Below are 25,437 nucleotides of genomic sequence, written 5' to 3' on the forward strand. Positions count from 1 at the left end.
CTATATTGTGAACCTTGGCAGTGGAATCCCTATTCTGGGGACGAACATTCAGAAAAATACAAGCTTTCAACAACGTTTCACATCATGACAAGTTGTGAGCTTGTAGATCGACTATAGTTTCGGTGAAGAGATTTGGTGTAGTGGGGGGAAAAAGGAGCGGACCAGGTATAGAGGCCTGGGTGACCACGGTCATCTAGGGTTTATGAGGTTAAATAGACGTTGCCAATCACTGTTAATATATTTCTTTCTTTCTCCCTCCTTCCCTTTGTTTCTCTTCAGGTCTCCACAGAATGGAGCGAGAATGAGCAGAGAGCGGCTTAAAAAAAAGCATGAACTGGAGGTTTATTGAGGTCATCTGCTTCCTGTTTATATGGGACCATATAACAGTTCAGTCTTCCCGCCAGGATCCGTCAGCCACTGAGCAGCATGTTACCAAGCAGTATGACTGGCTCATCTCTGACCGCGGACCTTTCCACCACTCTCGGAGTTACCTCTCCTTCGTGGAAAGATTCCGCCAAGGATTTACAACCAGATATAAAATTTATAGGTGAGTCTACATTCAGTCAAGCATTTCGTGCTGATGATGCCATGCAAGGTTTTACGATGCTGTCTTCTTAATGCTTTTTCTTTATTCCCACGGCACTGCAGCCTGCAAGCTGTGGTATTTCAATGGTGAATTCAGGGCACGCATGGACGATTTGCCATAGTGCCAGCACAAATCGAATTGCAACCGCGCCTGCGCAAATCGCCAATGTTAGGTCAGGTGTGCAAAAAGACAAATGATGAGTAATCACATCATCGAGCTGTGGGCTTTAACATAATTGTGCTTGTTCAGTTGGAAAAAAGTAAACATACAGTTACAGTACATTACATTTAGACACTCTCAGGAATACTTGATTGTATTCTTATTATGATCATGAAAATACGTTGGTATATTGCTATGGTATATATAATATTGATCCTTTCAGTAAGGTGGTTTAAATTGGTTGCAGTTGACTGGCACGATTCAAAATCTTTCATGTACTGGAACATATTAAGTGCAAAACAATAGTTTGAGAATCTGCCATGGTATTGATTGTGTGTGTGTGTGTGTGTGTGTGTGTGTGTGTGTGTGTGTGTGTGTGTGTGTGTGTGTGTGTGTGTGTGTGTGTGTGCGCGCGTGTGTGTGTGTTACAATGTCTAAAACATTCTCTCAACAATTTGCTTCGAACTCATGGAGGAGATGTCTTTAAAGCTGCATTAAAGCTTAATGTACTGTATGTAAGCTTGATGTGGCATCTGAGCAAAACTAAAATCCCCAATGGCAACTGGTTAAATATTATGTGCACCATGATAGCACATCATGCCTAGTGCATGGTAAAATATATCAGACCTGAATATAGAGCCTGATTGTCAGGCAATTGTTTGGCACATTTTATTTGACAGTCTTAGTGATCTGTAAACTAAGTGCTAATGCAGCATGTAGGATAGAAAACATCATACTTGTCTCCATTTGTGTGCCTGCTTCACCTACTTCACTGCCCACATCTTCCCTTTGTACATGTCGTGTTTTATATCGGTTGATGATATATATGTATTATCGTGTTATTTTTATCCTATGTTGATGAATTGAATACATAGGACCACAATGGAATCAAGTCCCCAGGACTTTTTTTGTGTTATCCTTTTAGCCTAAATGTAACTGTACCTTGTATCAATCAATCAATCAATCAATCAATCAATCAATCAATCAATCAATCAATCAATAATATTTACCTACATTAAATTTGCTTCCTGTAAGCTTTACCTTGTATATTGGATAGCATTGTCAAATATAGCATGTAGTAAAGCAAAATATTTTGTGAAGATGATTTAGCAGTGAGCTAAATTGCATGTCTAATTTGGCAGTAGATCTAAGCTGTGTAGAGGAGTAGAGAGTGTCATCACTTTTCATGGGATATTATATGAAAAGTTCTGCTTAGCATATCATATAAACCCCCATGAGATTAAGTTGCCTTAACCCCTAGCCCTCCCCTAAACCCCGACGATATCTTTATCTCCACCAGGTGATCATGTTTTTAGCCCTGTGTGTGTGTGTGTGTGTGTGTGTGTGTGTGTGTGTGTGTGTGTGTGTGTGTGTGTGTGCGCGCGCGTACGTGCGTGCGTGCGTGCGTGCACAAAGTCGGCCTAAAAATCGCCAAAATGATTATTTTATCATTATTTTACGCTTGTTGTGGTCATTTTTGAATAGAAACAAATATATGAAGCTTAATCATTTTTTATAAAATATCGAAATATTATTTTTATTTTCGTGTCCGTTTTTCAAGAAAAAGTTGACTATAACTCCTTTAAGATGATGTGAAATACTAAATGCTAAACTCTTTGAACAAAGTTGCTAAAGTAAATGTCTGATCACTGTAGTTCTCAGGTGGCATGTCGGGTCATAAAGGCTTAAAAGTGTGCACATATGTGGACAATCAATAGAAATATAGAGAGCTGTGTCAGAAGTTCAGAACTGTGTCAGATTCTAATCTCAAGGATGCAATTTCTGTTTAATTTAGTTTATTTCAGATGTGTCACATAACAAGTATACTAATGTGCTTGAGTCATTTTGTGTCACAGTGGAGGAAGATGCAATCCAAATGATTAATGTGGAGAAGAAATAACATGTACAAAGATATCACCCTGAGAATTGAGGTTTGAGGCACACGGTACATAATCGATAAGACGGAAGAAATATAAACCTTTCACGACAGTGCAGGGATTACATCAATTAGAATATCATGATTGATCTGTCATGTCAAAGCCCAGTGGTGTAAAGTAACAGATTATTTGAGCTTTACTTGAGTAATGCCAATTTCCAATACTTCTACTTCTACTCCACTACACCTTGGATCCAAATATTGTATTTTTATTCCGCTACATTTATTTGACAACTTTAGTTACTTGTTATTTTTTAGATTTGTATTATCATTACAAAACATTACATCAAACACTTCAGCCCTAAATAGATTTTGTCAATTTGAAAATAGCCGATCTATAGACTAAGCTCACAATGTGTCACAATGCAACGCATTGTTAGCTTGTATTTGGTCTGCTATTTTCAAAAGATTTGTATAGTATACAAATCTTTTGAAAATACATTTGAAAACTTGGAAACAAGACATTCTGCATAATGAGTACTTTTACTTTTGGTACTTTGAGTACATTTTGATACCAATGCTTTTTACTTCCACTCTATTTCTGTCTATTTCTACATTGCCGTATTGCTACTTTTACCTAAGTAAGAAATGTGATTACTTTTACCACCACTGTCAAACACTACAGTATTGTTACATCTGTCAAAACAATGTCAAAACTAAAATGTTTACCAATAGTGGTTACAATGGAGTTATTGTCATTTGTTTGCTCATGAGAGTAGCAAATAATGGCATACAATACTGAACAAAAAAAAAGAAAAGAAAAATGCAGCCTGTCCTAGTACATCTAACTTTACTGGTAGAACAGCTTGATGCATTGTTGTTCAAAGGGACATCAACCACTTCAACGGTACTGTCAGTTTTCAACTTTCATGTATTCTTGGCGCCAAGCAGTGTGTTTTGACATGCATTAACTGCCATGGCGTTCACAATATTTATCTTTTTTCCCCACTGTTTGCTTTGCATTGCAAATCGTCTTACAGCTGACTGGTGAGGTATTGCAAATAGAAATCTAGGAGCCTCTTTCTTGCCGTCATGTTCTTTGATTTCCTTGCACTGTGTAGCATAGGGTGGGTCTCAGTGAATGTGTGTGTGTGTGTGTGGGGGGGGGGGGGGAGAGAGAGGGGGGGGGGGGAGAGAGAGAGAGAGAGAGAGAGAGAGAGAGAGAGAGAGAGAGGGGGAGAGAGAGAGAGAGAGAGAGAGAGAGAGAATGATTTTACTCCTTCATTTGGCGATTCTTTAACAGTGTGTCTTTCTGCAGCCCACTCCCTGCTGCCTTTACAGCCTTAATATTGTCAGATGAACAGTAAACAGCTCATTTGCATAATATGGAGCTTGACAGACTGGGACGTTGCACAGAGACAGGAATCTCAGAAGCTGTGCTTCTGAAACTAAATCCCAAAGACATCATGCAACCGTCAGTTTGTGGGGGTTTGCTGCACGGGCACAAGCAGCTCCCATTGTGTCTCCCCTCTCTTTTTTAAAACCATTAGAGGAATCAAATTCAGCTATAAATGCAAATTGTCAGCTTGCTCATCACAAGACAATTAAATACTACTGAAGAATACAGTGCACTTACCATTAAAAATTAAATATCTGATTCTTCAGTCACATCTGTCAGACATGTGCCGGGCTGTGAGACAAAATGTCCTGAGATATCTATTAAGTGGCTTGCAAGGACAAATCTTATAAACCTAGATTCATTATACTCCTCTTTGAGGAATGCTCTGATCATTCCCCTCAAATTATTTTCTAAATAGACTGCATTTATATAGCGCCGTTCTAGTCTTTCTGACTAAGTGCTTTACAATGTATTTCACATTGACCCATTCACACATACATTCACACACTGATGGCAGTGGAAACCGTGCAAGCCAAGGCACCAACCTCTTCATTGGGAGCAGCTAGGGGTTCAATGACTTGTTCAAGGAAAAGCCACTCTACCACATGAGCCACTGCCACCAACTAATGAGAATAATAATACTGCAACTTACAGCATATCACTATCTTGAAGGAATCATTGTACAAACACCAGAACACAACTTAGCATTTCTACTGTAGCTTGTTGATGTCTAAATTAAAGTCACTTAAATTATTTGATGTCCAGTAATAAGTAACAAAATGTGTTCATCAAATACAACATTTTAGGGCAATTCTCAAAGGCCATGGAATTCTTTATTAAATCATTATAGCTTAAGAAGTAACAAAGCTACCATTTGAAGGTTTTTGTATTTTAGTTGTTCGACTTCTCTCTGGCTGCCAAACAAGTACGTCAAAAAGTAATAAATGCTCTACTCTAACCGGCAATGAGGAGTGAATCGCTTTGTAAATTTCCCCAGGGGCTCCCTCTGTCTTGGCGTTTTAGTGGTGGAAAGTGGCTGAATCAGATTTGTGGAGAGACAAAGCATCCATTCCTCTCCGACTCTCTTATCAAAGAGAGATTGCCCTGGAGGCGTACTGCCAGGACAATGCCAACCTGATCAGCAACAAACAAATCTCCCTCATCTTTAATAACCCGGGCACTGTGCCTCATTCTGAAGTCCAAACACACAGATTTGAATGTGCCAGCCACTTGTAGGGTAATCTGAAAAGGTCACCATCACTTGAAGGGAAAGACACTGCTGGGCAACAATTACCCTCTCCACCTAGACTTCTGTCCCTTAAAGAAATTATTTGAAAGCTTTGGGTAAGTAATCGTCACTGACATGCCGCTGTCAATTGTAATCGCAAAGCTGAACAGCCTTTTTTCTCAACATTGTATGCAGATGATGTGCATGAGTGTGCATTTCCTGTATAGCATTCATCATACACAAGACAGCCACTCTCGCTGCTTGCTGTGTGTTGCACTACTTGCCTGAGATTGAATCGTTATTGACTGTGCGTATCAATCTCTGCTTGAGTGAGTGGTGAAACTCAACGGCCTGTTTTGCTCTCCCTAGCATCTCTGTAGCTTGTACTCTATTATGAGGTCGAATGTGTTTCAGATGATGTGCGTTCACTGTTTGGTCTTTGTTCGTGGGCCTCTATCTCAAGTTCTTGTGTGGCTGAGAGAAAATCCAATATAAATGCAAATCTGGTAAACATTAATGCATTTTAAAGGCTTCAAATCAGCATTGCACTGTAATCAAAGGAGCGAGATGGAGGTTGTTATTTAGAATGAAAATGTTTATGAAAATAGTGCGGCCCTCATTGATCAGGGGTTGAGATGGGATGCTGCGGTGAGTGAATGGGGAGGCTAAACCTCAGCCACTGATCAAACACTGAAAATATATCCTGGGTTGTAAATCAATTCTTACAATGATGTGTGGAAAAACAACACTTAGGCATCACTCAGATGTCCAAATGAATGACAAAAGCAGTACTATTTTTGGACTTGAAGGTTTTGCAGTTTTCCTCAGTCACACACACATTGATGGGCTGCGGTTTTGGGCTGAGGCAAGGCAAGTTTATTTCTATAGCTTAACAACAATGCAATTCAAAGTGCTTTACATAAAACCATTATAAAAGGACATTTGAGTAAAATATTTGTTAAAACGTTTTCTTCGAGTTTGCTCCAGATACTGTATATGGTGTATAAAATGAATTTATCTATGTTTAGTTTTGACTGCGGACAGAAAGCAGACCTGTCCCAGACCCGAGAGCTCTGCATGATTCATATTATAGCCGAAAATGTATGTTGCCCCTAAAGCATTCAGTCGGCGGCATTTTCAGGGTCCTTGGCAAGGAAAGGTTTGAGAACTACTGATTTAGAAGGCATTTTGGATCGGCCTCCGGTCATAATGGGTTAAGCACTGTCAGTTTGGACTAGTATTGCACGCTACTCCCATCCCACTCGAACAGTGGCGATGTAATCATCCAGATACGTATGAAACATGATTGATAATTATCAGGGCGGCCCCGCTCTTCTGTTTAGCAGATCTGGAAGTTTAAGATTGGCTCTTTGAACCCCTCACACAACAGGCTAATCTGGGCAGATAATCGCTTCCGATCAGCCTTGAAGCACGGGAAAGCTGATTGTGGAGAGGGTCGATTATAACCACAAATCTCCCCAATTCTACTAGTGTCCACTCAGCTTCAGATCAGTGTGAGCAGAAGTTATATAACATACACAATAGAAGGAGAGAAAAAAACAACAACATTGTTATTGGCTCAAGTAAAAGTGAAAACTAGAAAAGAACATTTCTAAGAAATTGTAAGTGTGCCTGCAGCTCGCTAAGTGTGTGCAACCTTGTATGTGTTAACATTAGCATATTTGTTAGCATTAGCATTTGTTAGCATTAGCATGTGTTAGCATTAGCATTTGTTAGCATTAGCATTTGTTCGCATTAGCATTAGCGGTTACGTTTTGCGCGTTTGTGGTGCCCCCTATGGGTCGAAGTGGAAATGCTTTTGGGTATATGTTCAGTATAGCGCCCCCCACTTGTGGTTAAAATTTGGTGTTGACTGGATGTTTCGTTTGTGATTTATGGCTACTTCTTACAAAACGGGCTCCTCCCGCTAACTTTGGAACCCTGTTACGGAAGAACGGTATGGACTATCAAAATATTGTTTAAATATGTTTATCGCATGAGTCCATAGATCGTGTGTATCGATTTTTGTGACATTTGGAGAAAATATGTAGGAAAAGGAGCAAAAAGTGTGTTTTGAAGAAAATTCAAAATGGCGGAAAATCTATCCTGACGCAAATGGGCGTGGCCTATATGAGGAGATGCGTCATGACCCAAGGAATCCAGGGAAAAAGGAATTTTTATTTTCCGACCCACGGTTCAAGAGTTACAGGCCGAAAGGTAAAGTGGACTGTTATAGCGCCACCATGAGGCCAACTGACGAAATTATTTTTTATTTAATCCTTGATATCATTATAAATCTCCTCTCCAAGTTTTGAAACTGTAGCCCCTATGGTTTGCGAGAAAAAAAATATTGAATGTGAGTTTTTGCGATTCCCATTATAAGTCAATGGGTAAAATTAATTCACTAATAAATTAATATCAATTAAACGATACAACTTTTCTCTTAGAAAAGTAATAGCACACCATTCCCGGCCGAGCCGCACATTTTGATGTATATATTGCGTGGGTGGCGTAAATTGTGCGGCAGTTATTACGAGCAGAAATTTGCAAGAACATGACTTACTTACTGACTTAAGTATGGCGGATTACAATAAGTGTTTTGCCATTGCATGGCAGGCACACTTAATCAGGACATCATATACAGTATCTAACACATGTATTTATATGGCACATGCTGTTAAACACTGTTCGTGAAATCATCACATTTCATCCAAAGTGAGAAACTACATTATTTTTCGCTGCATAGCCATATGCGGCAACCCACAAACAACCTTGTGAATATACTTTATTTTCATCAAAATAATTATGTATTCACACTGTCACACTTTCAGTCAAATTCAGTCATCATCTGGTCTTTTATCCACATCCGTTGCCAAAAGCTTGATTAAGTATTTGATCCCAGCCTAAACTTTGAGAGCCATGTTAACAAATCATGGCTCTCAAAGAACATGATTTCTCTCAGGAGTATATCCAGGATTAGTTCAATTTTGAGTTTTAGAAAGACACCCAAATCATCATACGTGCTTTTATTTCTTTAATTCTTGACTATTGCAATGGTGTAAAAAGGGTGGAATAAATACATATGCCCACATATTGGGCGGCTTGGACTACTCATGCATAAGAGGAAGCATGAGGTCAGTTTGTCGCTCTCCCCAGGTTGGCAGAGGGAGTGTAGCAGCCAGGATTACATTAGATAATTGGCACTGTGTGAAAAATGGGTTGCAAAATCGTTTCTTCAATTTTAAATCACAATTTTCTAAATAAGAGTTATATTGTATAATATGCTTCAAATGTAATTTTCTTTCTGTATGGATTATGGTCTTATTATTAAGACCATGTATTATTTCAGTATGATCTCAGTAGTAGCGAAACAAATTATTTAACTCAACATTGTAAGCCTGGAGATCTTAGGATCTTCACAAGTCATGACATGACATTAAGCTAACCCCATGTTCAGCATGTGCTGCATAAATCCAGCTGTGGTGTTTGAGAGACAAGACATCCTCATTAATTTGCCACCCTGGTCTAGCACAATTTGTTTAATGTAAGGGGATTATGCACCTCTCTAATTGAACATTTCCTTCATCAGCTTAATTAGTCTCCTCTCTAATCAGTTCACAGACAGTCACCTGATCAGAACTAGACATTAGTGAATGATATGCAGGAAGACATTTGCATTATGCAAACGTGTAGTTAACCTCCGCTTTGATGAGACAGATGCAGCATTTTCAGTCCTGCAGCCTTAAACAACCCTAGAATCCCAATGGAGGGTATGCACATGCATAAAGCGAATGGCAAATCGAGTGGCAAATCGGGTGGCAGAGTGAGTGGCAAAGTGAGTTTAACATCATTTAACGTTGTTTAATGCAATCAGATAGGACTTTTCTGTTTGGATGTATGGGCTGTCAAGGCCAGAAAGTATGTTTTTGCCACTCAGTAGGCGTTCCCGCGCAACTTCCGGGTATGATGATTGATGATGATGTCACGCGCATACCCTCTATTCTGGTGATGAGCTTTCAGCCAGAATAGTAGATCTGCTTGTAAATCAGCTATTTCTGACGAAGAAATTCAGTGTAGAGGGGACAACAGGAGGGGTCCAAGTAAGCCTATAGACCCCTGGGGGACCCCGGTCAGCGAAGTATATAGGGTTTAGGTGGTTACATCCTGTGTTAATGTACAGTACAGTTCAGTATTTTACAGTATAATGAGCTTTCTGTGAACTCCTTCATGGGTTCTCTCTGAATATAATGTCTGTCAGAGGGCGCCGATCTAGGCCACGTTTATTTTTAACAGATACAATACATATCTTTTGTCCTACTCGCGGCCTCTGCTGAATGAGTTTGGAAGATGAGCCGTCCGTAATTGGATAGAGCAAAGGGGCCGGTCATTTAGATGCAGTCTGCAGATTTGCTGAGACAGGCTGAGGGGAATGTTTAATTCAGCGGGCAGGAGCCACACACGCAGAGAGGGACGGAGGAGACAGAGGGGAGGGGAGGGGGGTTGAGAGAGAGAGAGAGAGAGAGAGAGAGAGAGATCAGAAAGAGAGAGATAGATCAAAAAGTCAAGAGACATGGGACAGGATGTACAGCAAGAAGACAGAAATATTGAGGGAGCTGGGACACCATTAACTCATTTACAGCCTTCACTTACCTTTTGCTTTTGCGTCGCTCGGATCCGCGCACGGGAGCATTCAAATGACGCCCACGGGTTTTGTAGAATCAGAAAATAATCCATGTCCACTTGTGACGTTCCACTCCAAAGATATTCGCTTCCGTGTCAAGCTTGCGCCCTGTCTCCCACACATATTCATTATGGCTACTTTAAGCCTGTTTTGATTCCTGTTACATCATGATGTCATCGGGCGACGTCCCCCAGAATCAGAAAGTATTTGGTGAGCCACATCCAGCATCAAAACAAAAAAAGTTGTTCTTGGCAATGAGTTAGGCTAGCAATGGAGAGGCCAAAAGTGCATGAGAGAGAAAGTATATGAGTGACAGAGACGGAGAGAAGTATGGATGAGAATGGTGGTGGTGGTGGTGGAGGTGTGTGTCTGTGGGGGGGAGGGGGTTCTATGTCAAAATGGGGGAGGAGAGAGGGCAGGCAGCCTGACAGGGAGGTCAGAGTCAAGGTGAGAACTAATCAGGGGCTCCCTGTCAACAACAGACTCCCCTACTGCCCCCTCCTCTCTTTAATTCAGGCCTGGGATTATTGAATGCTTTAGCCAGTGAACAATAGCAGATATACAAGCTCACAGCGCGGCACCGAGTGCCACGCTGCGAGCTTGTAGATCTGCTATTTTTGAAAAATAGTGAAAAAATTGAATTTTGACCAGATTTTTTGAAAAACCTATGTTTCTATGTCAGCATTCTGGCCCGCCATCGTCAAAGAATAGGTATTTTTCACTTAAATGGAGCTCAGTTATTCTGTTCTTGAGAGACTACTATGTCAGTGGTTCTCAAACCTTTTCATGTGAAGGACCCCCAAACTGATATTTATTTGGCCACGGACCCCCATCTCAAAATACTTTATAAAAAAAAATACATAATATAAGCACACATTTTCACAACTTTTTCAAAAATAGCAGATATACAAGCTCACAGCGCGGCACTTGGTGCCGCGCTGTGAGCTTGTATTATCTGCTATTTTTCAATAGCTAAAGCATTCAATAATTCTAGGCCTAAATGGGTTAACATTACTGTATGTCTCTATATCCAATTTCAGTTCAATTCAAAGGAGCTTTATTGGCATGGGAAAACATATATTTACATTGCCAAAGCAAGTGTTACAAGTAAAATAAAAACGTGTGGGTGTGTGCGTGCGTGCGTCCTCTCGCAAACCCTTGGACTGGGCAGTGCCAAAGGACAGATACCCAGAGATTCTGCCCATTTTATAGATAGATTCGTAGTGTTGTAGTCGAGTCCACCTAAAGCGAGTCCAAGTCAAGTCCAAGTCATATGGGGTTCGAGTCCGAGTCGAGTCCGAGTCAAGAGCCCCTGGGAGGGGGTCGAGTCCGAGTCGAGTCCGAGACCAATGGGAGGCGAGTCCGAGTCGAGTCCGAGACCAATGGTAGGCGAGACCGAGCCGAGTCCAGTTTTCTTTTTTTCTTTTTGATAGGCTGCAGAAAACAACATATTTTTTTTTCCGGACACACACACACACACACACACACACACACACACACACACACACACACACACACAAACAATGCAAGAACCCCCCCGTTCATGTGCATTCACCTGTCTGGTGTTTCCTACCAATACCTTTCAAATTAATGGTTTGTCTTCAAATTAAATCAATAGGTCTCCCCAAATTACCTTTGGTTGCTGTCAATGCTGTGGTTTAGGTTTGAGGGAGTTTTATGGAGAGGTAGTTTTTTCCCATAGGCCCTACCAATATTCTGTCTAAGATCTTCTAGACATTTGAGTTGCTACAATTACATTTTCTCCCAGGCAGAGAACAGAAGGACCCATGCACCAAAAGGCCAAGTGATAACAAAAATAATATTATTTAAAAAGAATTATGTCTACTACTGTAATCTATAACATTTTTAAACATTGCTGTTATAGTTGCATTGAAATAGAGCATGCATGATTTTAGCAAAACGTTTTTCAAACAAACTCTTATCTTAATATTTTATTTTGACTAAAAGCTAAAATAAATAAATAAGGTTTTCCCATTCAAACACATAGCAGTACGTGCCTGTCTGCATTTCATTGTTTAAGGTGAGAAATGTAGGCTACCCTATGTCATTAGTCTGATGCCTTTCAAGTAAATACAAGGCAAAACAATACCCCATGTCACTGCTTCAAGTTGTTTTGATTCGTTTTAACCTCTCTACAGGGACTTACAATGTTACACTTCTCTCTGTTGATCAGTGCACTTTAAAACTTTCGGACGAGGCTTGCTTAACGAGTAATAGACTACACCTGGAAATACAAAAAGACGTAAATTCTTAATCCAGCTGTGCAGGTGGATTAAACTACACATGATCACAAAGGCTTGTGTTTGGAAGCTGTTAGGACTTATTTATTTGGGGACACAAGGATATCCTGCAGGTAAGAGGAAAGTGAACTGTTGTGCTGTTGTCTGTTTGGCGAAAAAAATAACTTCTGGGAAGATTAGATGCTTGCTGCTGGGCTGAGCGGGGGGGCTCTACGTGTGTGTGCCTGTGTGTGTGCGTGTGTGCTACTACTGTGTGCCTATCAGATGCGCGTCAGAATGCTCCGTTACTTAACAAGGCAGCTCTCTCAATGTTAACTGAATGCGCTCCTCATATGGATATAACATTAATTCCATTGCATTGTAGTGACTTGACTCGAGTGGACTCGGTGGGGGGCGAGTCCAAGTCAAATTAGACCGAGACCGAGACGAGTCCAAGTCAAATTAAGGGCGAGACCGAGACGAGACCGAGTCAGTGAAAATTTGGACTTGAGTCCTGACTCGAGACGAGTCATTGACTCGAGTACTACAACACTATAGATTCGTATAATGGAAGTCAATACTGTATAACTCTGATGGGTTTGAAACCTTGCCCAAATCTGGAGTCATACTGTATGTCATTGATTTGCTGTATTGACAGATGTCATAGATGACTAATGTCACAGATTGGCCCCAAATCCACATTGGAGCCATATTGTTTATTTTCCCTTGAGGCAATAATAACAACAATCAATGCTCAAGTAAATAGATTTAGTATGCATTCAACTTAAATATATTTCTATTCATATACTGTACTATCTATTTACATGTACAAACCCTGAAAATTCTAAAATAAAATAAAGAATACATTGTAATAGCAAAATAGTACCAAAACGTGTAGAATAAGATAAATAAAATGCAAACTTTTTGTAGAAATAAATCAGACTTGCTCATCTGTGTGGTGGTTTGCAAAAGCACAACTATTGTGGGGGTATCAGATACCCTTAATTCTGGTGGTATCTGAACACACCCTTTGGACAGTGGTTGCACTGCCCCCGCTTGTCACGCTGAAGTGGCAAATGTCCGCAGTTGTCATAACACACATGTGGTTGTGGTTGTGACGATCTCAAGGTGTCACGTTTCTTTCTTATATGACGTCGTGTGCTGGAGAGGAGCAGGATGGATGGGCCAACGTTGGATGCCTTGACCTGCTTCAAACTGTGAGTGAATGCCGGTCCCTCGTACAGGGGGACGTACCACTGCACCTTGACTCGGACCTGGGGTCTCGTGCAATTGTACCAGCACGTCAGAAAAAATCAATGCCTCCCATTATGCTGGTTGTAGGCGGGAATGAGTGATGGGCACGTGGCGGCAATCGGTGCGTGGGCCTCTTTGCTCCGTCGTTTTTGACAGTTGAAAGAGGCCCAGTCCCACAGGCATTGCTCAGGAGGTTGACGTGTTTGTTGTCAAACCATTTCACTGCGATCTCCCCTCCTGCAGACCTGTAATCAAAAGCTCTGCATCCTTTCAACAATCAGCTCTGTGTCTGCTATCAAGGGAGCTCCGCCAATGCGCTTTGATCAAGACAGTGTCGATGCACTTGACACCACCAAGTTGAAACTGGTGAATTATGTTGTCGCGGAAGAAGACTGAAAGCCTTGGTTTTGCATAACGTTGTCAACCGTTTGGCCCCTAAAGGTAGCAGTTAGCACACGCTACACCAAATCTCTTCACCGCAAATAGTCGATCTATTAGCTCACATTGCTTAGCATTGCTTTTCAATCTTGTACGTTTAGCTTTTGGACCTTATATGCAACCATGACCTCATCCAGACTTGTGAAGCATCTAAAAAAGGGGGGTTCATTTTGTTGAATTGGTCTGGGCTGTCGTTTGCATTGCTGATTATCACTAAACTGAATGAACCGGCATAACAGCCTGAACCTTTTCCCGGGCATGATATCAGCTATCACGTTGAAACATGATTCGTGGTGCCAGTAGTCCTCCATGGCTGGGAAGCTGAAAACACCCACGAATAGTAGTATTGCCAGGAATTCTTCCACCTCTTCTGGGCTAGTCTTGATTGGATCCCCCAACACGCGGTCAGAATACAAATTGCTGTGTTGAGCAAATATGTCATCATACTTACAGATTCTCTCAGTGCCTTTGTTTGCCCCTGAGGGTGAACTTGGGTCAGCAGTGTCATGGTTCAGCCAAGGAAACAGTTTTTATGGTGTGTGTGTGTGTGTGTGTGTGTGTGTGTGTGTGTGTGTGTGTGTGTGTGTGTGTGTGTGTGTGTGTGTGTGTGTGTGTGTGTGTGTGTGTGTGTGTGTGTGTGTGTGCGCGTGCGCGCGTGCGTGCGTGCGTGCGTGCGTGCGTGCGTGCGTGCGTGCGTGCGTGTCCATTTTCTTATTTTCAGGTTTAAACCGGAAACACACACACATGGAATATGACATGTTTCCGGGTTAAATCTGCAGCAGCGCCAATCAAGCAAATCTGTAGCAAACTGAACCGGGACCAGCCATTGTGGTGTGGGTGATGGCTGTCATAAGCAATCACAGGTGGCCGGGAGTCAAATAAATAGACCTTATTCACACCGCGGCCATCTTTGATCACATGACCACGTCGGGTAGCAAGCAACCACTCAGAAGCTCAAAACAGCATTTTGGGTAAGGCAAGACCCACCCAAGGAAGCTTCTGATTGGCTGCTTGCCACCCGACGTGGTCATGTGATCAAAGAGGGCCGCGGTGTGAATAAGGTCTATTGCACTCTGAGCTGGGTGAGGCTGCACACCTGTTATCTAATTGATACACAGAATAAATCTGTTATCCCCACACATTCAAGCGAGGGACCCTGTCATGACAGCAATTCCATCTCATCTGGCTTAAAGCATCTACCGTGTCAGTATACATGTGTCCCTGAGTGTAGGAACACAAGCCACAGAAGTGGCAGGTAGTAACATTGTATTGAACAGTATTGTGATCGTGAAACATATTATTATCATTATTATATATGGAATAAAGCTAGACATAATCATATTAACAAAACAATAAATACACATCTTTTACACCATAAACATACATAAATATAGCACTCTGTCAGGTTGAGTACTTCAAATAAGATGTACTGTAGGCCCAGAGACCAGAGAACAGTTGAACAGAACATTAAAGGGTTAACTTTAATCATTCATAGCAGCGATTGCGGCAAATGATTGCCGACAGCTTTTGTGAAGATGCACTCCTGATTGAATGCTTGCACTTCCACTTGCACGTGGACACACACAACACACACACACACACACACACACACACACACACACACACACACACACACACACACACACACACACACACACACACACACACACACACACACACACACACACTCCGATTACCACCGCACTTAGAATCACAGGGCTGAAACAGGGACTGGGCGTTGATCTCCTTTTTGCTCAGCTGCAAGTTTTGGGGGGGAATCAACAGGGGCTGATCTGGGGAGGGACTCAGTGCCACTTCCCCTTTCCAACCTAGCCATAATCAGCCCCCGCTGTGGGACGACTTAATTACTGGCAGGGAAGGGATGGTAATTAGAGGAGAAACGGGAGGCTAGGAGGAAGTGTCAGGGTTAAGTACTGACTAATTCACTGCGTGGGACGTCTGCGCCACTCTCCCTCGAGACTCACGATGCGTCTCCACAGAGGCAACAAGCTCTGATGTGGAGAAGATACTGTATGTTCATTTCAGAGTCTGTGTGTTGACATATCTCGTACCATTCGCCATTTGGGGTTGGTTCAGTCAGTGATTATTATATATTTCTTTGTTTTCATGCGATTTAATTTGATTCAAATCATCACAACGTGAGATTAAGGCTTGCCATTCCAACTGGCTTAGTCAGAAACCTATCTGATTCAAAAACTGTATCCATGACAGGATATTGTAAGAGGATACCAGTCCATTAAGACCATTACATGCACAGGCTCTTCCTGAACTGTTATCTTTCTTAACCAGTTCTCGTAACCACTTTATTTTATACTTTGTCGTACGACGGTGTCACACGAACATAGTGGAAATAGCGAAAATAGAGAGAGAGAAAGAAAGAAACAGCTAAATACAAGCTCTCAACAACTTAATGATTCATTCATTAATAATGACATGTCCAAAATAGGGACGCCATGTTCCAAGTGGTTAAAGATCCAGTCAGAAATGTATTGAATTGTCTATGCTCACGGAGGGTGTGATAAAACTCATAATTCAAATGATGCTTCTAAAGTTGAAATTCACTAATATTACACAATAAAATGTTAAATTACTGATTTTGGGGAACTGTGAAGTCATCACTGTCTTTTTTACTTTTTGTAGATTTCCTTGTTTTGCATTAGTTACTGCATTTTCCAGTGATTTCAAATAGCCAGAATTTGAGCTACAGAACACATTTAGAGGCTGTTAACTGTTGCAGAAGTTCTTTTTAATAGATAATTCATCTAACCATTAAGACCAATGTTTGAAGAACAGGCCTGTATAGGGGCTATTTTTGACAATGTTTAACACTTTCTTTGACCATTTTTACTGACATGACATGCCCAAATGTACCTTAACTATCATAGGACCAAAGCATTATTAGTTAACCACTATTTTTTACATGTCTATGTTGAATATGAAATGCTAGTTGTTCAATGAAGGTATTCTGGAGAATCTTGATAGTAGACAGTGTTGATAACAGACGAGTGCTGTGTCTCAATTTACAGTGCTATTGAAGCGGAAGCTTTAAGCAATATTTTGTGTAAAATTATTGATTTAGCTTGTAAGCACAGTAGCCATTTAAAAGGTGGGATAATGCTTGGGTCAGTTCTGCTTCTCTGGGGTCAGGGTTTATTCTCCAATAATGGCTGCCTAACTGTTCATTATCCCATGCATATAGTTAATTTGTATTGCATTCATTGTCATAGGAAAATACATAATGTGCCAGTCGTCCTTGCAGACTACACCAAATGGTCAACAGATTCCTATTTCAAGGTTCGGTACATTAAGTATCAATCAAACATTGTTCTTGCTACAGTATGTGTCTAGAGACAGATTACCACACCATCTGAACTTGACTGCCAGAACGTTACTGAAGATGATGATTGACTGTCATCTTATACAGATAAGCACTATATTCTTTGTTGTGCAACAAATGGGGAAAAAAGCTGATCTGCAACTTTCCCTTCGTATCCCCCCTCTTTCCCTTCTGTGAAAGATTTCACCTATAATGACATCCCCAAAATAGGGATGCCAGATTGAAAGTGTTAGGTTGAAAGACAACCTAACACTGGGACAACCTAACACTGGTTCAGGTTCGGGTCTGGTTTTATCTCCAGACCTGAACCAGCTGTGATTGATTTCCAAACAACTACTTCTACTTTCCTTTTGTCTGGATGTTGTAACTGTCCGTGGTTTTGAAGTCTCCGTTCAAGTCATTCACAATACAGATGTAACTGTCTGTGGTGCTGAAGTCTCCGTTCAAGTCATTCAATTTACAATGTGAGTTCCCAGAGGTCTCTTTCAATTTACAATTTAGGCATTCAGCAGACGCTCTTATTCCAGAGCGACTTACAATAAGCAAGCTAATACATCAATACATCAAATGCATAGAAATAGTAGTCTAAGAAAAACATAGGTAGACGAAGCACCTAGTCACACAGTACAGTGGTAACTGCCCATAGTGCTGAAGTCTTAGTTCAAGTCATTCACAGTACAGTGGTAACTGCCCATGGTGCTGAAGCCTCAGTTCAAGTCATTCACACAGTACAGTGGTAACTGTCCATGGTCCTTATAGGAGAATTCCGGACTCGGAGGTTCTCTCTCTCACGTAGTTGGTGTTGTTCTCCCCCCAAAAAGTGGTCCATGTGTTTTTTTTTTCCTCTTTCATAACAAGTTAAATTGTCCATTCGCCTGACCCGACCACAGCTCCATAAAGGAGTGGTTGGTTACAATGATAATCCGCTATAGCGAAGGGAAAAGGTAATGTTACTAGTCGCTACACAGTGTAAATTCCCACTTGGCGCCGCCATTATTGTTTAGAAGCCATGATGCACAGCCGGGGTGCGCGCTGGGTGCTATTGACCCAGTGCACATCCGGAAATCTCGCGAGACGAGATTTCAAATGTCTGCGTTTTGTAAACAATAATGCCAGCGCTGTGAAAATCACACAGCGGAGGGACTATTCTCACTATGTACGACAGACATTTACCTGAAAAGATGAATTTCGAGCGAAAGAAATAAGCGGATTCGCATTGTAACCAAGAGCTCCGGTCTGGAGGTGTGGTCGTGTCGGGCGAATGGACAAGATTGCGAAAAAACAACAACTGTACTACTCTTTTGGGGAGAGAATAACACCAGCTAAAGGTAAGAGAACCTTCTAGGCTGGAAGTCTCAGTTCAAGCCATTCACTGTATACAGTAGATTTTGTAACAGTCCATGGTCATTTTTGAGCGGTGCTAAACACTCCTACATCTGTCTGTATGTATGTACAGTATGTCCGTCCCACACTTGGCTCATTCGCGGGACGCATCATTCACTGTATAGATCTGTAACAAAATATGGATACAGAGAATGGTGACATCACCCGTTTCTACTGAGCCGTTTTGAAGCCACTATTTCACTTGGAAATTCCAGTCCCGAAAAGTAACCAGAAATTATTAATGGGAACCAACATTTACACAAAATGCATATCATCATAGTCCAGCCAATTCATTGAATGAAGTGTTAATTATTCTGCAACCAACAGGGGTAGAACTAGCGACACCTCCTTGGCCATTCATGAGAAATGCAGCATTTTAAGGACTTGCCCATTGGCTTAGTTTTCTGAAATGTTGTAACTGTCCATGGTGCTGACGTCTCAGTTCAAGTCATTCACTGTAGATGTAAGTGAATGGTGATGAAGTCTCCATTCAAGTCATTCACGTTATGTTGTAACCGCCGATGCCCCTCAGTTTGGCCTTGTGCCACTCAAAGAAATGGCATGACCTGGGGCCACAGTGGCCTTAATGCCCCAGCTGACTGTACCACTTTCTCCTCTGTCTCTTTCTTGTCATGTAGACACCAGTGTCTTTTGTTGAGATTCTGAAATCTTAACTCCCCCCAGTCCCCATCTTTAAACCAATCCAGTGACTTTGACTGGTGCAGGGCTGAGCATGGATTCATCAGATTGTAAATACCATCATTTATCTATTTCACTGCAGATTAGGTTATCATCCCTAACCCTTAGATTCAACAAATTCTTTCAGTGGACTAAAATCTTGTTATATTTTATGGCTTTCCTGCTCTGGTCTTTGTGCCCTCAAAAGATGGACAACACCAAAGGCCAAGTGGCTTTGCCCATAAGATGACGAAATTCCAGGCCTGGTTGTAACTATCCAAGGTGCTGGGGTCTCATTTCTTGTTATTCACTCCATAAAGCATATTTTCAGCCTCTGCAGTTCGCCATGTGCTGTGTTACAATGCGGGTCAATGGTTAATATTTACTGCATGTATGGCATTCAAATAAAACCATTATTGGGTAGAGGACACTGTGACGACGTCATCAGTTAGCTTTGGACCAATGCAGTCACAGCACACGGGTGGAATCCCCTCATCATTGTGCTGTTGTATTTAGGAGATGACTGAGAGTTATTGCATAGCAAATTCAGTTCAGCAGCAAATAGATGGGATACAATCAGCAGCATCTGGGGCATTGACAGTAGCATTTGTTTCATTTTACTGCATGTCTGCTTTGACCTTCGTAGCTCTTCTATGCAAATTAGGAAAGCCATTGTTGGCATGAATTAAATTACATTTGAGAAGGGGAGGGGGACATTTAAAGTATAGGAAACCACTACTAGCTGTGTGTCAAGACAACTTGACTTTTGTAAATTTAAATAATTTCAAACCTTATCCTTATCATTGTAAAACAAAGAAGGGAAAAAAGGCATTTCGTCGTTGTCGGGTGAAAACCTTGTATGTCCAGAACCGTTCGTTTTGCATTTATCATTTTAACAATGATTTAAACTAGTGAAAACAGCCGATCTACAAGCACACAACGCCTCGCGGTGCGAGGCGTTGTGTGCTCGTAGATCTGCTGTTTTCACTACTTTTGTGCGACGGCCTCATATCATGAAGCAGGGCTTTACTTTGCGAAAGAACGTACACATGTGAAACTTGGAGATACAAGGTTTCTGCCCGACAACGGCGATATTCATAGTATTTTGTGAAGTCTTGTAGTTCTGCAGGGTGGGTACTACTCTCACCCAACTGCTATGTTGTGTATACGCAAATTAGTTTATACATGCAGACCTCTCCCCCGTGCTCATCCTGGCTCATCAGCAAAACTTCTCACGTTACACAGTTAATTAGATCCAAACACATGCTCAGGTCACTCACCCGCGCACTTTCTTCCATCAAATCCTTAAGATTTAAGTGAATTAAAGGATTGTTTTTGATTAGATCCATTTTATTGTCTCATCACGATTGCAGAGCACACCAAGCAGCTATTATGCCAGCACTCACATTCCATTTAGGCAATCACATCCTCTGAAACATTCCAGATATTGTTTGATCTTTAAGGCCCTGTCCATACCTAAAAAATCCCCGGGCGTTTCTGACTTCGTTTTGAAACCTCTACGCCTCCACACGGGCCCGTGTAGAAAAATATGTGTGTCCACACTGTATTATCAAAACGCTATAAATCCCTGTCTGCGCGTCACCGAAGCGGGTGGCCGGCTGGCCGCGTCCCCCTGCTCTCATGCAATCATTGTAGCAGCTATCTATCTATAGGCTATGCATTGTCCAAGTTTCACAATCTTCACACTTTAACATGCACAATTGCTATTTAAATAGGCTATTAATTTAATATAAATTCGCGAACTAGCCTATTTCTAGAGCAGGGGAGAGGAATCGTCGAGAGTGTGGTGCGCTCTCTCTCTCTCAGCATTAAACGAATGTAACTCTATCAATCAAGAGAGAGAGAGAGAGAGAGAGAGAGAGAGAGAGCTTTGTAAGACGGGACCGTTTAACGGTGCAGCAGAGGAGAACGTTGCATAGCTATTTATTAAATCACAATCGAATGTTCTTTACTTGCATAATGGGGACTCTTTTTTAAATTTGTAATAGGCCTAGTCCCTGGAAAATGTTTAGCCTATTTGAACATCTGATCTCTAAGTAAGTTGCCTCAAGTTGGAAATGAGAACATAATCATATGAATGCTTCAGTGCACTTGTTAAAGCAGCATCTATTACTAAATTAGAGTGACAGACACACATGTTAGAGATAGGAGAGAGATGGAAGATAATGTAGGCTACACAGCCTAGACTAGAGCCTTTTTTTGTGCTTGTGCTGATCGTGGAAATAATTTAAAAGGCAGCACATGCCGTGAATAATCAACATATTCTCACCTTCAAAGCGTCAGACAACTGGTGAGAATGGGCTGGAATAATGCCTGCATGCGTGCGTATGTCTCCATTATGCTTGAAATCATTTGATATTGGCAGTTGATATCCAAACTTTGACGAAGAGAAGAGGCAGGCGCGTCGCGTCAGATATGCTGTACAAGACGAGGGCTGCATCTCGTTATTGATAATGAGCACCTTATCGATCCAGCTTATTAAGCCAGTGGAAAGCAACACATTCAGAATATAACTGGTATATTTTGCAACTGTGAGTTCCTGGCTGGCCAGTGACCACCATCTATGAAGATGAGTCAGATGACATTTGACAAGAGTAACAAATATCATTAAAACAATCATTCATTAGGGCTCCATCCCTAAACAAGACAGCTGAGCTCTCTAATGTTAACATGACGTGAATGCGCTCATAAATATGGATATTCTACAGAGACCGCCACGGGATTCTCTCATAGCAAGGAGGAGGAGGCGAGGAGCACAAGGTGACGTAAGCATGCAAGCAAAGAACTTCTCCGTTTACGGTGTCCACAAGGCAAAAGAAATACGCCCGGGTAACAAAAATGCACTGCAGCCGGAGTTTTGGAAACTATTCGGCTAGTCCTCCGTTTGCATGCGTCTGCATGTGGACACCCATGGGTGTTCGTGGTTTTACCTCCCCGGTGAAAAATAATCCGTTGTCGTCTGGACGGGGCCTAAGATGCTGCCAACTTTGCTGCCTACAGATGTCAAATTAGATAGATCTTTTAAGTAGTGTGAGCACACTTTAGTAATTTTATTGCTGAGGTAATGTCTGTAGTGAAGTAATTTAAAAATGTGCTTTGGGCATGTTCATTTATCATACACAACTCAAAGTATGTTAGAGTTATCAGTTCATCACTTGGGGTTTTCTCATTAAAGTGGCATAGCTTTACTTCCATAGGGTGACAACAATTCATATAACTGATGTCCTAGCACAATAAGCAACATCAATACATCAAATACATAGAAATAGTAGTCTAAGAAAAACATAAGTAGACCAAGCACCTATTCACACATGGTGCTGAAGTCTCAGTTCAAGTCATTCACACAGGACAATGTAACTGTCCATGGTCCTTAAAGGAGAATTCCGGATTTCTTTTTAATTCTTTCATAACAGGCAACATTCATATCATTGATGTCCTAGCGCACAAAGTCACGGGGCCAGCCAGTGAGCGAAATAATGGTATATTGGTTACTAATATTTAGTGAACAGTTTTGAAACTACAGCTTATAGAACTGAAGACAAGTTAAACACCTTAAAGTAGGACTGTCATCTAAAGGGGTACTGTCACTTTAAAAAGTAATCTTAAAATATTAGTTAATATGTTTATCATGTCATTCTGAGAATGCGCAATTATAAGCCAATCAAATTAATTGACTGTACTTAGACTACTTACTGTACTGATCAGCTGTTGTTGGGGGGCGAGGGGCAGATTACACTGACATGAGTTTCAGACTATTTCAGACTGTGTCATACTATTATAATTTCGGGGCGTGTCAGCGGGTCAGAGAAATCACCATTTAAATGACTCATAATCAGAGATATTACTCTGCTCTCCTACTAATCTATCTGTCCCATCATGCTTAGTGGGGGTTGCATTTCCTTTGTTTACTGGGTTCTCTTAGTTCACTTTATGCTCTTTGAGACCACCCGTTCGCCACTGCCCCCTGCTGGAACCGGCTTGAACTAGTGGCTCAGTGGGATGAATAAAGCTACAGATGTCTGTTTAATACATTAAATCACGGGTCTTCAACGTTTTCAGGCCAAGGACCCCTTAGTTGAGAGAGAGATGAAGCAGGGACCCCCTCAACCTTTTCATAGATTCCATATAGTTTCATCGTTTGACAGCACAGTGTATTCAGATATTTAACCACTTGATCTTTCAATCTGTACTTGGGCTGCTCTTTTTCCCCTCTACACCAAACCTCTTTGCCAAAAAACAGCCGATCTACTGCGAGGCATTGTGAGCTTATAGATCTGCTATTTTTGGTTAAAGTTCTCAGAATATGGACGCTAGGGTTCAGATGGTTAATATAAAAAGTTTCTATCACATAAAGATTTGGAGGACCCCCTGTAGTAACTCTGAGGACCCCATAGGGGTCCCGGAACCCCTGTTGAAGACCCTTGTATTAAAGGGATAGTTCACCCAAAAATAACTTTATTTCTATCGGTTACTCACCCCATGGAGACTTGAATTCATGGATATTCTTTTGTTCTTGTCGCATTCCTAAGGTAATCATTTGATAACCAGCAGTGGTTACCTCTGGAGACACAAAGAACCAGCTTTGTTCCCTATGGAGACAAATTATTGGCTCGACAAAAACAAAACGATATACATGAATTCAAGTCTCCATGTGGTGAGCAATTGATAGATTTCAGATTTACATTAGACACAAGCTAACAGACACATGATACCTTTCAAAACGGATCGGGTATGGCATGCATATTTTTGTCAGAGGCTACCCCTAACTCCTGTCAGACTTTCACAGAGATTTCATACTGTCCCTAATAGGGATGGGTATCGTCTGCGATACTTTTAATTGTATCGATCGCATGACGTCGATATCGGTTCACGTAAAAACGAACGATACTTCGTTTTGATACTCTGGAACGCACCCCTGGCCAGTCGCATCTGTAACAGTTGGGCTACTGAGAGTTTAATGACTGCTTTAGTAGGCTACACTTGTTACTGTGGAAAATAGCCGACAATAGCCTATAATGTTTATTATTATGAGGATTATCCAACGTCTATACTCTCCGCTCCGCCACACTGTGTGATCATCATCATCACCTCTGCTCTACTGCAGCAGCCAGCGAGTCACCACTCTTTCCGTAAATGGTATCGAAAAGGGTATCGTATCGATTCCCAGGTATCGAAAAAGGTATCATATCGATTCAAAGGTGAACGATACCCATCCCTAGTCCCTAACCTAATAGGCCTACATGTAATTGCGACCATAGGTTGCACTTTACTATCAAAACCACCACAAAGTGTAAGTAACTCCGTCTGTCTGTCCCTCCGTCTGTCTGTCACACCTCACACGTCACACTTTTTCCCTGCTTATATCTCCGCAACCGTTGCCCCGATCCATGCCAAATTTTGCACACACGTTCCTTGGCTGCCAAACTACAACCTCCAAGGACCCCCAGAGCTCCAGGGACCCCCAGGTCCCTGGGGGACCCCCAGATGTAAAAAATGACCAAATGCGCAAACATGACCAAATGACCACCCCAACGGGGCTGCTCACGGGGAATTCCCGGGGACCACCGACTCCTGGTGCTCCAGAACGGATGCAAAAGTGGTGGCGCCCCCAGTGGAGGACCCCCTACACTGCAGCTCACATAAAATGCCGTAACTCCGGCTAGGAGCGACCGGGACAGCCGGGGCCGGTACCTATTCGTCCGCCTTGCCGGCGCGGAGACCCCACCCCTCATTTCTCACATGGCCCTCTTCTAGCGCCACCATCAGGCCGATTCTTGCAAAACACATTTTTGGACACTGCTCCTACAATTTTCGCCCTAAAATCACGCAAATCGGTACACAGTATGTCTACACTCATCCCATCAACATGAATCTGTCCCATATAGCGCCACCTCCAGGCCGATTTTTAAAAACACAGTTTTTGGACACTGCTCCTACAGATTTTGCCCTAAAATCACGAAAATCACTACACAGTATGTCTACACTCATGTCATCAACATGGATCAGGAAGATTTTGGCAAAACACATTTTTGCCCTATTTGTGGAGATAAGTGACCTACGGTCGCTTATCTCCCGATTAGGGAGCCTTACTGGTAGTATGGGGAGTGGGTAGCTCTGGTCCATAGCGTTAGTGGAG

At 41.8% G+C, this 25,437-nt stretch overlaps 1 protein-coding gene across 1 annotated transcript in view; it reads left to right on the top strand.

Moving 5' to 3' along the window:
- Positions 1 to 329: 329 nt before the first annotated feature.
- Positions 330 to 25,437, top strand: part of brinp1 (bone morphogenetic protein/retinoic acid inducible neural-specific 1) — a gene marked incomplete at both ends in the record, with an annotated part of 136,772 nt that continues 111,664 nt past the window's right edge. Inside the window, one exon of the mRNA XM_080742687.1 lies at positions 330 to 547. Within this exon, the coding sequence (XP_080598813.1) occupies positions 330 to 547 (218 nt within the window). The remainder of the gene's footprint in view (positions 548 to 25,437) is intronic.

Source organism: Nannobrachium achirus (assembly GCF_963921795.1).
Source record: "Nannobrachium achirus genome assembly, chromosome: 15".
Taxonomy (NCBI): Eukaryota; Metazoa; Chordata; class Actinopteri; order Myctophiformes; family Myctophidae; genus Nannobrachium; species Nannobrachium achirus.